This window comes from Somniosus microcephalus, chromosome 18, assembly GCF_052327205.1.
Source record: "Somniosus microcephalus isolate GS21.2 chromosome 18, FLI_Smic_1.0, whole genome shotgun sequence".
NCBI classification, from domain to species: domain Eukaryota; kingdom Metazoa; phylum Chordata; class Chondrichthyes; order Squaliformes; family Somniosidae; genus Somniosus; species Somniosus microcephalus.
The window spans coordinates 25,489,853-25,505,169 of NC_141004.1; the positions used below are offsets into that span (position 1 = coordinate 25,489,853).

General features: G+C 44.6%; 1 protein-coding gene across 1 annotated transcript in view; it reads left to right on the forward strand.

The window, feature by feature from the left end:
* The window catches only part of LOC147105144 (acidic mammalian chitinase-like), a 44,032-nt gene extending 41,360 nt beyond the window's left edge, over positions 1-2,672 (forward strand). Inside the window, exon 11 of the mRNA XM_086011786.1 lies at positions 1,660-2,672. Coding sequence (XP_085867912.1) covers positions 1,660-2,099 — 440 coding nt within the window. The 3' untranslated portion in view covers positions 2,100-2,672. The remainder of the gene's footprint in view (positions 1-1,659) is intronic.
* Positions 2,673-15,317: the final 12,645 nt, after the last annotated feature.

Sequence of the window (15,317 nt, forward strand, 5' to 3'; positions counted from 1 at the left end):
CTGCCTGGGAGGCAAGGGCCAGGGCTGGCCTCATCATGGCTAGATTTACTTCATTTGACGCTGTACACCCTGGCTGCCACATGATGCGCCAGGTTAGCACCACAGCACATCAACACCATAAAGCATCCCTACAATGAGCAAGCCATTCCTTTCACACTCATCACCATTGCGGGGGGCACCATTATGTCTCGCCATTCACTGCGACTCACTAAGCCACTTCCAAAGGTGCACACAAATCTGTCCAAGATTGTTGAAAATAAAAAAAATTATGTTTGACACCACATTAACAGAAACTTTACATAAACATTGGATAAAACACCCAAGTGGCTACCCTTGTGTGTTGTTAGTTGGTATGATTGCACTAGGATGAAGGTGGGTGTGAGGGGTGGCTAATGAGATGGGGAAGTGATAATATAGATAGAGAGAGGGAGATGGGTGGAGGTGCAAGGTATGTTGGTGTGAGTAAGGATGTGCAGGAGTAGGGTAGGGAGGGCAGAGTGATGGGGATGTGATGAGAGACACAGCAGGATGAAGGTGAGTGTGGCTTTGTACTAACGTTTCGTGATCTAATGAGATCATTGAAATGTTTGCGGCACTGCACCCAGGTCCTCCTGACCACATCCCTGCTTGTGACCTCCTCTGCAATCTCCAACCAGGCTGTTTTGGTCTCCTGGGGAGGTCTCTTCCGCCCATCGGAAAGGAAGAGGACCTCCCTGCATGCTGACACCCTCCATAAGGATATGGAGGGAGTCCATAAGGATATGGAGGGAGTCATCGGAGAACCTGGGTGCAGCCCTCTGCCTCTGCGGTCATTGTCAGTGTTTGCAGCACCTCAATGCTGTAGTACACTGACAGCACTAGGTTAGATTAAACATCAAATCTAATGCGGCCATGGTCCCTTTAAAGATCCTGGCTGAAAACGCGTCATGAATGATGTCACCAGACCCATTCCATTTAATAGGGCCGGGTAACGCACTGGGCGGGCCTAATAGGCCCCATTAAGGGAAAGTCATTTTCAGCAGCGGGGTCGCAACCCGCCATCCACACCAGACCCGCCGAGGTAGGCAAAATCCGGCCAAAATGTCTGTAAAATATATGATGTTACATAAATATTATTTGCTACTATAAAATCAAAATAAATACATTTAAAGCTTGTCAATTTATATCTATTTTGGAGATGTTTGCACCGCTTCAGAAAAGAAAACTTCTAACTCATGATAAATTCAAGGATTATAGGGCTCTCTAAGGAATCCAATATAAATAAGTGCATACGTCAGCTTTTACATTTCTCAAGCTGCTACCTGAATGTAGAATAATGATTATAATGGCAATTATAGCAGCAACCATTGGGATTAAAGGGCTGAATTTCCACAACTCCTAGCTGCAGCCTCTGAATTCTTATTTCAACACAGGTTACAGTTGCAGGTTCTCTGAAGCCTTGTAAAGCACAGTGCACGATGGAAACATTTGCAGCCACTGATCAAGAAGCACAAATGCAGAAATCGACCAATGAAGAATTCGGCAAAATTATCTTCTTCCCTTCTCGCGCCAGTTTCTGATTACATGGCTCCAGCGAACTGCCACAGCAATAGGATTTCTATTTAATGGAACGAGTCTGATTTTAGTGAATCTAAATGCTATTACATTTTTCTCTTCCAGACTGTGGAAAAACAAAATTGACTCCTCCGCCACCTTCTAAAGCTCCAAGCATTACCTTTAATGGTAGCAGCACTGCTGTTAGTGCCAGCGTGGGGGTTGATCAGGGATGGTGCGCCAATAAAGAGCTTGGCATTTACATCGACCCAGAAGATCCTTCCAAATTCTACCGCTGTGCTAAGATAGCCATTCATGAACAGTGTGCCGACAAGCTGAAATTTGACGAATATTGCAAGTGCTGCACATGGCCTCGAAGGAAGGAGCTTACAGAATCAAAATGGTGCAGCAACAAACTTGACGGTTTTTACAGTGACCACAATAATGCTTCAAAATTCTATGTTTGTGCTAGGCACCAGACCTTCTGGAGGGACTGTCCCACGGGGCTGGTGTTTTACGACACATGTAAATGCTGCAACTGGCCCATAAGCCAGCCTGCAGCTTAAATGATAATTTACAGAAGATAAAGCATTCTTCAAAAATATTTTTTAACCAATATTGGGTAGCCCATCAAATTATTTTCAAATTTTATTTCTTTTTCCACCTTTTGCCTCCTTCAATATTATTAGTACATCAGTAAAAACAAGAACCCAGTGCATAAATATATCAATTACTTACATCAAGGGGTATGGGGAGAGAGCGGGAATATGGTATTGAGATAGAGGATCAGCCATGATCTCATTGAATGGCGGAGCAGGCCGAATGGCCTACTCCTGCTCCCGTTTTTCTATGGTATGAGTCTCAAAATGTTGTCTCAAGTGTGGTTTTTCTTAAGGTGCCAGAATAACAGAATACCACCAATCATTCATTATTTTCAGCCTCGTTCTATTGTATTCTGATTTTACTATGTACTGGCAACGAGCTCTCAGGAGTTTTGCTTCCGTCACAGGCTGATTGCTTTGGATTTTTGCTGGTCCAATTTGTGGCTAAGGAATTAGGAAAACACAAACCCACGATCTAAATTGTATTTAATGTCAGATTTAAAATACTTCTCTCTACTAAATAAAGTCAAATCTTACTGCAAACTGTGGCGAGAATTTCTGTTCAGTAGTTTTTTGTAAATTAATTGGTGAATCATCCGTAGCACTGCTGATGATAAATCCTCTCTCATGCCAGTCTTTGCTTTTTAAGCTTCTTTCTTTCTTTCTCCTTCTGATTCTATCTCTCTTTCTCTTCTCTCTTGCTCTCCCTTTCTGCTTCTCTTTCCTGTCTTTTTCCTCTCTCTCCCTTGTGTCCTATTGGGTGGAGGGTGGTGTAGCAGGGAGGGCAGCAGTTTGCGGTGCCGATCACGAGCAAGGGGAGGCATCCAGCCAGTGGTGCATGCCACAAGCGCCATGCCGTGAGTTTCAGGTCACAGGCTCGGGGGGCGATCGGGGGCTGGAGGCTGCATTTTCACACAGGATGTTTTGAGCACTTGGGGTGTTTAGGGGGGGAAGGAATGCGTGGGGGGGAAGGAATGCGTGGGGGGGAAGGAATGCGTGGGGGGGAAGGAATGCGTGGGGGGCAGGGAATGCGTGGGGGAAGGAATGCATGGGGGGAAGGAATGCGTGGGGGGGAAGGAATGCGTGGTGATGGGGGGAAGGAATGCGTGGGGGGGAAGGAATGCGTGGGGCGGGGGGAAGGAATGGGGCGTGGGGGGGAAGGAATGCGTGGGGCGGGGGGGAAGGAATGCATGGGGGGAAGGAATGCGTGGGGGGGAAGGAATGCGTGGGGCGGGGGGAAGGAATGGGGCGTGGGGGGGAAGGAATGCGTGGGGCGGGGGGGAAGGAATGCATGGGGGGAAGGAATGCGTGGGGGGGAAGGAATGCGTGGTGATGGGGGGAAGGAATGCGTGGTGATGGGGGGAAGGAATGCGTGGGGGGGAAGGAATGCGTGGGGCGGGGGGAAGGAATGGGGCGTGGGGGGGAAGGAATGCGTGGGGCGGGGGGGAAGGAATGGGGCGGGGGGAAGGAATGCGTGGGGGGGAAGGAATGCGTGGGGGGGAGGAATGCGTGGGGGAGGAAGGAATGCGTGGGGGGGGAAGGAATGCGTGGGGGGAGGAATGCGTGGGGGGGAGGAATGCGTGGGGGGGAGGAATGCGTGGGGGTGGAGGAATGCCGGGGGGGAATGCGTGGGGGGAGGAATGCGTGGGGGGGAGGAATGCCGGGGGGGAATGCGTGGGGGGAGGAATGCGTGGGGGGGGAGGAATGCGTGGGGGGGAGGAATGCGTGGGGGGGAGGAATGCGTGGGGGTGGAGGAATGCCGGGGGGGAATGCGTGGGGGGAGGAATGCGTGGGGGGGAGGAATGCGTGGTGATGGGGGGGAGGAATGCGTGCTCGGGGGTGGGGGGGCTGCTGGTCGGCGGGAGATGAGCAATATGCGGCAGTGGGGGGGAGGGATCGGGGCAGTGCTGCAGATCTGCGAGCCACACTGGTAGGTAGGGGAGGGATACTGGCTTCAAGACATCGGGCTCCATTTTAACTCACGGGCAGGAACACAGAGTATCAGTCTGGGAGCGGGAGCGGGCGTTCTCGGCTGAATTTAATGGTCTGGTGCCTAGCACAAATATAGAATGAGTGATAGACAGGAATAGGACATTTTGGGTGTCCTAAACAGGAGGCAGAGGGAAAAGGCAAGGGGCAGGAGAAAGAGCGAAAGGGAAGAATGGCACTTAGGGTGGGAAGGTGCAGGAACATTCAATTCCCCTCACAGCCACACATTTGGGGAAGACCCGTGTTATTTAAAGCCTTTCTAATTTAAATAACAAGGATTCGCCAAAGTCACAAATAAGCCCTTAAGAGAAATGTCCTCCTTGTACTGTTAAAGCCTACTCCTGACCTTGTCTAGAAACTAATTTTTCATAGAATCATAGAAAGTTCCAGCACGGAAGGAGGGCATTTCAGTCCATCATGTCCGCGCCGGCCAACAAAGAGCTACCCAGCCTAATCCCACTTCCCAGCTCTTGGTCCGTAGCCCTGCAGGTTAGAGCGTCCCAAGTGCACATCCAAGTATTTTTTAAATGTGGTTAGGGTTCCTGCCTCTACCACCCTTTCAGGCAGTGAGTTCCAGACCCCCACCACCCTCTGGGTGAAGAAATTTCCCCTCAAATCCCCTCTAAACCTTCCCCCAATTACTTTAAATCTGTGCCCCCTGGTTTTTGACCCCTCTGCTAAGGGAAATAGGTCCTTTCTATCCACTTTATCTATGCCCCTCATAATTTTATACACCTCAATAAGATCTCCCCTCAGCCTTCTCTGTTCCAAGGAAAACAGACCCAGCCTATCCAGTCTTTCCTCATAGCTAAGATTCTCTACTCCCGGCAACATCCTTGTAAATCTCCTCTGTAGCCTCTCTAGTGCAATCACATCTTTCCTGTAATGTGGTGACCAGAACTGCACGCAGTACTCTAGCTGAGGCTTAACTAATGTTTTATACAGTTGAAGCATAACCCCCCTGCTCTTGTATTCTATGCCACGGCTAATAAAGGCAAGCATTCCGTATGCCTTCTTAACCACCTTATCTACCTGGCCTGCTACCCTCAGGGATCTGTGGACATGCACTCCAAGGTCCCTTTGTTCCTCTACACTACTCAGTCTCCTACCATTTAATGTGTATTCCCTTTCCTTGTTAGCTTTCCCCAAATGCATTACCTCACACTTCTCTGGATTGAATTCGATTTGCCACTGTTCTGCCCACCTGACCAATTTATTGATATCTTCCTGCAGTCTACAGCTTCCTTCTTCAGTATCAACCACACAGCCGATTTTAGTATCCTCTGCAAACATCTTAATGATACCCTCTATATTCAAGTCTAAATCATTGGTATATACCATAAAAAGCAAGGGACCTAGTACTGAGCCCTGTGGAACCCCACTGGAAACAGCATTCCAGTCACAAAAACACCCATCAACCATTACCCTCTGCTTCCTGTCTCCGAGCCAGTTTTGAATCCAACTTGATACTTTGCCCTGGATCCCATGGGCTTTTAACTTCGTGACCAGTCTGCCATGTGGAACCTTATCAAAAGCCTTGCTAAAGTCCATATATACTACATCAAATGCACTACCCTCATCTACCCTCCTTGTTACCTCCTCAAAAAATTCAATCAAGTTTGTCAGACACGACCTTCCCTTAACAAATCTGTGCTGACTATCCTTGATTAATCCGTGTCTTTCTAAATGAAGATTTATCCTGTCCTTCAGAATTCTTTCCAATAATTTTCCCACCACCGAGATTAGGCTGACTGGCCTGTAATTACTTGGTCTATCCTTTTCTCCCTTTTTAAACAAGGGTACCACATTAGCAGTCCTCCAGTCCACCAGTACCACACCTGAAGCCAGAGAGGATTGAAAAATGATGGTCAGGGCCTCTGCTATTTCTTCTTTTGCTTCGCTTAACAACCTGGGATACATTTCATCCGGGCCTGGGGATTTATCCACTTTTAAAGCTGCTAAACCCCTTAATACTTCCTCTCTCACTATGTTTATTTCATCTTATATTTCACACTCCTCCCCCTGATAGCAATGTCTGCTTCGCCCCTCTCCTTTGTGAAAACAGACGCAAAGTATTCATTAAGAACCCGACCGACGTCTCCCGCCTCCACACACAGATTACCCTCATGATCTCTAATAGGCCCTACCCTTTCTTTAGTTATCCTCTTACTCTTAATATATTTATAAAACATCTTTGGGTTTTCCTTGATTTTACTTGCCAAGAATTTTTCATGCTCTCTCTTTGCTGTCCTAATATCATTTTTAATTGCACCCCTGCACTTTCTGTAATCCTCTAAAGGTTCTGGAGTATTTAACCCTCGGTATCTGTCATATGCCGCCCTTTTTTTCTTTATCCTACCCTGTATGTCTCTAGACATCCAGGGGGCTCTAGATTTGTTATTCCCACCTTTTTTCTTTAAGGGCACATATTTTGGTCTGAACCCCCCAGATCTCCTCCTTGAATGCCTCCCACTGCTCTGACACTGATTTACTTTCAAGTAGCTGTTTCCAGTCCACTATAGCTAAATCCCCTCTGAGCTTAGCAAAATTTGCTTTTCCCCAATTTAGAATTTTTATTCCTGGTCTATCCTTGTCCTTTTCCATAACTACCTTGAATGTAACAGAATAATGGTCACTAGCACCAAAATGCTCCCCCACTGATACGCCTTCTAACTTCCCAGCTTCATTCCCTAAAACTAAGCCTAGAACCGCCCCCTCCCTTGTTGGGCTTGCTACATACTGGCTAAAAAAGTTCTCCTTAAGATTGTAGTTTTGGGGATTCCTGAAGAGCTTCGCTATGACTTTGGGAAAGGCACTGTTATTTACGAAAAAAGGAATGGAGCGTAATCAGGCCAAAACAAATTTCTAGCCCTGCATCTCTTGGCTCTATTTACTATTTACATTCGGTAAGCGTTACATGTAACTTTTGAGTGAAAGAAGAAAGAAAGAAAGGCTTGCATTTATATAGCGCCTTTCACGACCACCAGACGTCCCAAAGCGCTTTACAGCCAATGAAGTATTTTTGAAATGTAGCCACTGTTGTAATATAGGAAACACGGCAGCCAATTTGCGCACAGCAAGCTTCCACAAACAGCAATATGTTAATGACCAGATAATCTGTTTTTATGTCGATTGAGGGATAAATATTGGCCAGGGCACCGGGGATAACTCCCCTTTCTTTTCCTTGAAATAGTGCCATGGGATCTTTTACATTCCACCTGAGAGTGTGAAGGAATACACCATATTTCAAAAAGATACACCATAATATGAACAGAATACTGATATTATTAATACATGATATACTGGGTTTAAAAATCTAAAGCCTCGGAGACACAAGCTGTAAACAGAAATACAGGCTTCTGAGATAAAGATCAGTTGTTTAACAAAGTTGTAAAAACCAAACAAGCTTTGAAATGGGAATTAGTTAAATATACTAAAACAATTACCCTATTGAAATGGCGGTTTGGCGCTTCCGAAAGGTCTGGAGTTTGGGAATAACACAATGAAAATGCCCAGTTTAAAGTGTCAAGAACTAACACGTTGAACAGAAACACAAACATTAAAAGAGGCATGTGCCTTTGAAAAGATGACATCAAGTAAAAGAAGCACCTGCTGGTCAAATAGTTTTTATGTTAAAATTGGAAGACAGGAAACACGATTAAATATGCAACCAATTGAGATAGCTAGAAATGCATGAAACACGCTGGTCAAAGTGTCTTTAATATATACATAGCAAATATGATACCAACAAGAACACTTTGAAGATATGACTTCAATAGATGCACCAAGCAATTACATTGTTTTTGTATTGAACTTGGAGCAGTAAGGAGATTCAACGTCTGCTAAAAACCAGTAAAGCCAATATTAAGAATTGAATGAAAGAATTTTGTAAGAATGGCATCAAACAGAAACCATAGCTGTCATATTGTTTTTATGATGGTTTTTGAAACACCTAAAGGTAGAGACATAATTATGCATGCAATAGTTGAATTGATAGTAAGATAGAAAGCATTCATAAGAGAGAATCAATAAAGACAATTAGCTGACATCAGCAGAGAACTTCAAAGAATAAACCACTGCAAAAAGGGTATCAAAATAAGAGCTTTTCAAACAGAAAGTCAGAACTCGCTGAATGGGCCAAGCATTTCTCAACTTCACAGGCATGCTCTACGTTTTTAACTTTGAGTCTCAGGTAATCAAAGTAATTGATTTTGGTGGATAATCTGGATTGAGAAATAAGTAAGAAATAAGAAATGTAATGAAGTAAAGATTTGAGAATAAGGATCTCTGAGAAATAAGAAATGTAAGCTATCTGTATTTTGAATTGTTAATGTGACTGATTCAACAGCTGTTAAATGAATGTCAGCTCTTAAATAAAACTATATATTTTTAGAATTGTCTCAAAGAGTATTTCTGTATAAACTCACAAACCCAATTTCTGTACACTCTTTTGTAAGGAGTTGCAGAACTCTGGGGTTTATTCTGGACCCTCATAATATCTGGAAGGTTACAGTCTCGTTAAACTTATTAAAAGTGCTATCTGGAGGACGGTAACATCTTCAGTTGTTCCTTTCCTTTAGGGAGAGATAGCCTGAACCTTTAGACCCATTTAAGCATCTTATGGAATTCAGCTATCTCTAACTTAAGTTGAAGGTGAACGTCTGGGGAATACACCTGATCTGGGGTAGCCCGAGACAGGGCTAGGACTTGTAATTATCCCTTCAAGAGAGCAGACAGGGCTTCGGTTTAATGTCACCTCCAAAAGACAGCATCTTCGACAATGCAGCACTCCCTCAGCACTGCTCTGGAGTGTCAGCCTAGATTTTTATGCTCAAGACTCTCAAGTGGGACTGTGAACTGTCAGAGGCAAGAGTGCTACCAACTGAGCCACTGGCTGACACAGTGTGGAAATACATTAACGCACTAAGAGAAAAGGCCATAGCTAACTTTGATTGTTTAGTCAATCGACTTTCAGGCTTCGCAACTATCACTATTAAGTCATTCTTTTTAACAATAGCATGGAACTGCTTTAGAATTTCTAAATACTGTGCACAGTTTTGGTCTCCTTACCCAAGGAAAGATATACTTGCCTTAGAGCGGGTGCAACAAAGGTTCACTAGATTAGTTCCTGGGATGAGAGGACTATCCCATGAGCAGAGATTGAGTAGAATTCTATGGAGTTTAGAAGAATGAGAGGTGATCTCATTGAAATGTATAAAATTCTTAGAGGGCTTGACAGGGTAGATGCTGATTCCCCTGGCTGGAGAATCTAGAACCAGGAGTCACAGTCTCAGGATAAGGGGTCGGCCATTTAGGACTGAGATGAGGAGAAGTTTCTTCACTCAGAGGGTTGTGAATCTTTGGAATTCTCTACCCCGGAGGGCTGTGAATGCTCAGTCATTGAGTATATTCAAGACTGAGATCGCTAGATTTTTGGACACTTAGGGAATGGAAGGATATGGGAATAGTGTGGGAAGGTGGAGATGAGGTAGAAGATCAGCCATGATCTTATTGAATGGCGGAGCAGGCTCGAGGGGCCAAATGGCCAACTCCTGCTCCTATTTCTTATGTTCTTATGACATCATTTTTAGCTGCAACAATTCATTAGTCATGATAACCATGTTAAACTAATCCAAGCTGGGAACTAATATTTCAAATTTAAGTCAAATTACTGTTAAGTGGTCTTTGAAAACTTTTGCTTCATTAGCTATGCTGGTACTGCAGCTACCTCCAGCTCCTTTTTCTCACAGCCCATTCTGCAAGTTGCTTTGACCCCGTGAGCAAGTTTCTACCTCAGTTACAACAATAGTGAGGTAGCACTATTTTTTTTTAAATTTCCTCCTCAGTTTTTGACTTCTTAGCAAAGGAGCGATCTAAAATTCACTTAATTGACTTGTAAACCTTTTACAACAACATGAAAACTAGCAGCAGGCTAATCCCAGTTTAGTAGTACAGGTGTATTGGGTGATTCAAATCCTGGGTGAGCTCCAGAATGTAAAAGCAATACAATGATAGTGAATCCATAAACCACGTGAAGAATATTGATCAAAGAGCATCAAATGAATCTTTAACCTATTTCCTTCGACTCCACACCAGAAAACAACTTTTTGAACGGTCACATTTAACACTGCCTTGGTTTAGAATATTTGCTTCCGGCTATTCGTAATCCTTCCCAGGTTTCGCCAAACCTATCCAGACCTTTGGATGTTGAAACATCCTTTTATAATCTGTATAATTCTATGTAACATAAATACTAGTTCTTTTGTCATGGAGGAAATGGTCCCTTCGGAATGCTGAATCCTTGTCCTCACCTTCCACCAGCCTCCACATTCAAAGGATCATCCTCCGCCATTTCCGCCACCTCCAACGTGATCCCACCACCAAACACATCTTTCCCTCCACTTCCCTTTCAGCATTCCGAAGGGACCGTTCCCTCCGCGGCACCCTGGTCCATTCCTCAATCACCTCCAACATCCGCTCCCCTTCCCACGGCACCTTCCCATGCAAACGCAGGAGATGCAACACCTGCCTTTTTACTTCCTCACTTCCCACCGTCCAGGGCCCCAAACACTCACTCCTTCCAGGTGAAACTGCAATTTACTTGTACTTCTTTCAATCTAGTATACTGTATTCGCTGCTCACGATGTGGTCTCCTCTACATTGGGGAGACCGCTTTGCGGAACACCTCCGTTCAGTCCGTAAGCATGACCCTGAGCTTCCGGTCACCTGTCACTTTAATTCTCTGCTCCACTCCCACTCACCGTCCTCGGCCTCCTACACTCTGTTCCAACGAAGCTCAACGTAAGCTCGAGGAACAGCACCTCATCTTTCGATTAAGCACTTTACAGCCTTCGGAACTCAACATTGAGTTCAACAACTTCAGACTATAACCTCTGCCCCCATTTTTTCGGACGGCAGCTGTTGATGATTCTGCTATTCCCATTTACACCTCTTCTAGACCCACTGTCACCCACAGACTCTCCATTAGCGTTCCACACAAAGAGGAACAATATGGGGTGAAGAGAGGAATATGGCAGGAAATGTAGCAGGAAGAATTTTGGATGAGGTAATAATGGGCACACACCAGAATTTCCTTTACATAAACACATCCAGCCATTGGATAAATGAAATGCAAGAAGCTCACATTCAGAAATGTAAGGAAATAATGTGAGATGTCCATTATTGAGGAATAGTAATTGAGAGCAACAGCCTAAGAAAGGTTGAGAAGGAAAACCGATTCAGCCTAAATGAGCTCCTCCCTCGAGTATTCCAATTGATCCAGTCTGGCACTCACCTGCATGCTGCACTCCCCTAATATCATTAACTTCACTACCTTACCTGGTAGATCATTCCAAATGTTTAGCACAAAAGTTTATCTATTTGTCCCGCCACTGTAACTTCTTAGTTAATAATTATCTGTTGTAGGAACTTTAGAGACAGTGCATGGTTCCTCCAGTGCCACAGTCTCATCGACTGCAACAAGCATAAAGCTGCAGAGACACTGACCTACTGAGTCCAAAAATGGGGAGAGTGCTTAGTTTAATCGGTAAGTATGATTTTTAAAGAAAGTATCAAGAGAAATTATCAAAACTTTATACTTAATCTTTCAACTATATAGAAAAGGGTTATTACAGTGATGTGTTGAGAAACATTTGCTGTAAACCACAAACAGTAAATACTAAAATGTTGAGCTTTGACGCGCTTGCTGTCGTGTGTAGTAAACCTACTTTATCTCATTGTGTGCAAAAATTTTCAATAACTTTTTTTATTTTTAAAAGAAAAACTGTCAATCCTATATACTATGAAATATGATGTGTACATCGTGTCTACAAAGAGTTGCACCCTATTGTTTAATTGCCATTTTGGTAAAATGTCCTAATAGTTGTAGTAGCATACAAGAAACACATAAAAAGCTGCGTAAAGGTATGACTTGTATGGAAGAGTTTACAGCATGTGTTTTTTTATATATAAGTAGTCCCCATCGGTCAGAGAACCAATGTGCAGGGCCCTGAATTGAGAGGATGCATGTACAATCTCACCCGCCCCGCTCAGTTCATGATCTGAGCTGCGATGTCAGGAGGAGCAGAGCAGAAGTCAGGGAAAGTGAAGGGAAAGATCGAGTGGGAAATCATGTCTTAGTGACTGGCCAAACAGCAGCATGGTTGGTGGTCTGGGAATGGGCACCCAGCCCAACCTTCCTAGTGGCCAAGGCACATAGAGTGGAAGGACATCGGAGGGGGAGCAAACAAGTGGCTGCTGTTCATTAGAAGGTGACTGACTACCCTCGTCACCAAATACATAGAAATTAGTTGCATAGATTTAGTGCCAGTTCATTAGATGGCTTTTTGTTCTGGTCAATCCAATTAATCGTCAAATTTTACAGCTATACAACCAATCTTTTATAACCTCGAACTGTATTGCAATCTACCAGTGACAGAGGCAGGATTTTTTTCAGGGGGTATTTTGGATTTGAGCTTGCCAGATCAAACAAAACTACTTCAAGATCTGGGTACCAGTAATGTCATAGCGTCATAACGGCACAGAAGGAGGTTATTTGGCCCACCGAGTCCGTGCCGGCTCTCTGTACAGCAATCCAGTCAGTCCCATTCCCCCGCTCTATCCCCGTAACCCTGTAAGTTTATTTCCCTCAAGTGCCTATCCAGTCTCCCCTTGAAAACATTGAGTGTCTCCGCTTCCACCACTTCTGTTGACAGCGACTTCCAGGTCCTTACCACCCCCTGTATCTCTTGCCCAACACCTTAAATCTGTGTCCCCTAGTCCTTGTACCATCAACGAATGAGAACAGCCTTTCCCCGTCTAGCCTATCCAAACCCATCATAATAGTGTAGTGGTCGTGTTACTGGAATAGAAATCCAAAGTCATGGACTAATAATCCAGAGCATGTGTTCAAATGCCACCATGGCAGTTTGCAAATTTGAATTCAGTTAAAAGAAATCTGAGAATTAAAAGTTGGCATCAGTAAAAAAAAAAGTGACCATGAAGCTATCGGATGATCATAAAAACCGAACTGGTTCACTGATGTCCGTTATGGAAGGAAACCTTCTGTCCTTACCCAGCCGGGCCGACATGAAACTCCAGTCCCACACCAACATGATTAACCTTTAACTGCCCTCTGAAGGGACCTAGCAAGACACTCAGTCATATCAAATCGGCAATAGATTGGGAAAAGGGAAAGTGCAACGAGACCGGGGTGGTCCTTGTCGCTGAAGGTAAGCATGCAGGTGCAGCAGGCGGTTAAGAAGGCAAATAGTGTGTTGGCTTTCATAGCGAGAGGATTCGAGTACAGGAGCAAGGATGTCTTGCTGCAGTTGTACAGGGCCTTGGTGAGACCACACCTTGAGTATTGTGTGCAGTTTTGGTCGCCTTATCTGAGGAAGGATGTTCTTGCCATGGAGGGAGTGCAGCGAAGATTCACCAGGCTGATACCTGGGATGGCAGGAATGACGTATGAAGAGAGATTGGGTCGATTAGGCTTATATTCGCTAGAGTTTAGAAGAATGAGAAGGGATCATTGAAACTTATAAAATTCTAACAGGACTAGACAGACTAGATGCAGGAAGGATGTTCCCGATGGCGGGGGAGTCCAGAACCAGGGGTCACAGTCTAAGGATAAGGGATAAGCCATTTAGGACTGAGATGAGGAGGAATTTCTTCACCCAGAGAGCGGTGAACCTGTGGAATTCTCTACCACAGAAGACAGTTGAGGCTAATTCATTAAATATATTCAAGAAGGAGTTAGATATATTTCTTAAGGCTAAAGGGATCAAGGGATATGGGGAGAAGGCAGGGACAGTGTACTGAATTTGGATGATCAGCCATGATCGCATTGAATGGCGAAGCAGGCTCGAGGGGCCGAATGGCCTACTGCTGCTCCTATCTTCTATGTTTCTATGTTTCTATGTATTTCTTTATAGTCTCAAAAATAGCTAGTTTTACAAAAACATTAATTCATATTGATAATTTACATTACATTTATATTCAGAGTGGATTTCATATACTTGGCAATTTTAAAAAGGAACTCCAGGTAAATTAAGTAGGTCACCCGAGGTCATACTGACTTTTAAATGTTTGGATCAGTTATCAACAGTTCTCATTTTCTGCACATCAACACATTGTGCTGACTCACTGCAAACAGTCGTAATATATTCTGCAATAGGCCAGTCTGTTTGTTAATGCACACAACTATTTTTCAGAATCCGAGGAGCTAAAAATTCAATCGCGGCATGGCCATTTGTTTTGGGCGCTAAAGCCTCCAACATAGCGGACAGGAAGTTCTGTTTGAGTGGGAAGTGCACCACAAACTAACTATATTGGATCGGGCTTCTCCACGTCAGAACTGTTTAGAGAAATGCAGAACTTACGTAAATAAGGGTTCTCCGCTTGTTGGTAGAATTTTGGTATGCTCCAGCACCTGACTCACCACGTGGTAAACCTGTCCAATAACTTTTTTTTAAATTCGTTTTTATGGGATGTGGGCGTCGCTGGCAAGGCCGGCATTTATTGCCCATCCCTAATTGCCCTTGAGAAGGTGGTGGTGAGCCGCCTTCTTGAACCGCAGAGGGCAGTTAAGAGTCAACCACATTGCTGTGTGTCTGGAGTCACATATAGGCCAGACCGGGTAAGGGCGGCAGATTTCCTTCCCTAAAGGACATTAGTGAACCAGATGGGTTTTTACGACAATCCGGTAGTTTCATGGTCACCATTACTGATACTAATTCCAGATTAATTTTAATTAATTGAATTTAAATTCCCCAGCTGCCTGTGGCGGGATTTGAACTTGTGGCACTAAGAAGCAGGAAGGATCCCTCACCAGCAGCATTATTTAACGGGATCACAGAGTACTGTGCGGTTGGTTGGTTGCTGGTTTGTCATTTCAGGCTGCTGGTTAACTTCTGGGTGTTTGCAGCCTGCCGTCGGACTCCGGAAAGTTAAATTTGACTGCCGGTTTTGATTTTTTCTGGTGTGGCACGGTTTTTGGCTGCCTTCTGGATAGTTTGACTGCGTGGACGCTCTGGTGGAGCTGCCTTTAGGGCTGGAGGACGAGCAACGACAGCAGCAAAAATGAGAGCAGAGAGCAGGAGAAGTTGGTGCTTGCAAGGACGAGATCGTGCAATGCTGTGTCATCAGGAAGGCTAGCCTTCTCTTCGAGTGTCCACGTCTTCAGCACCGGAA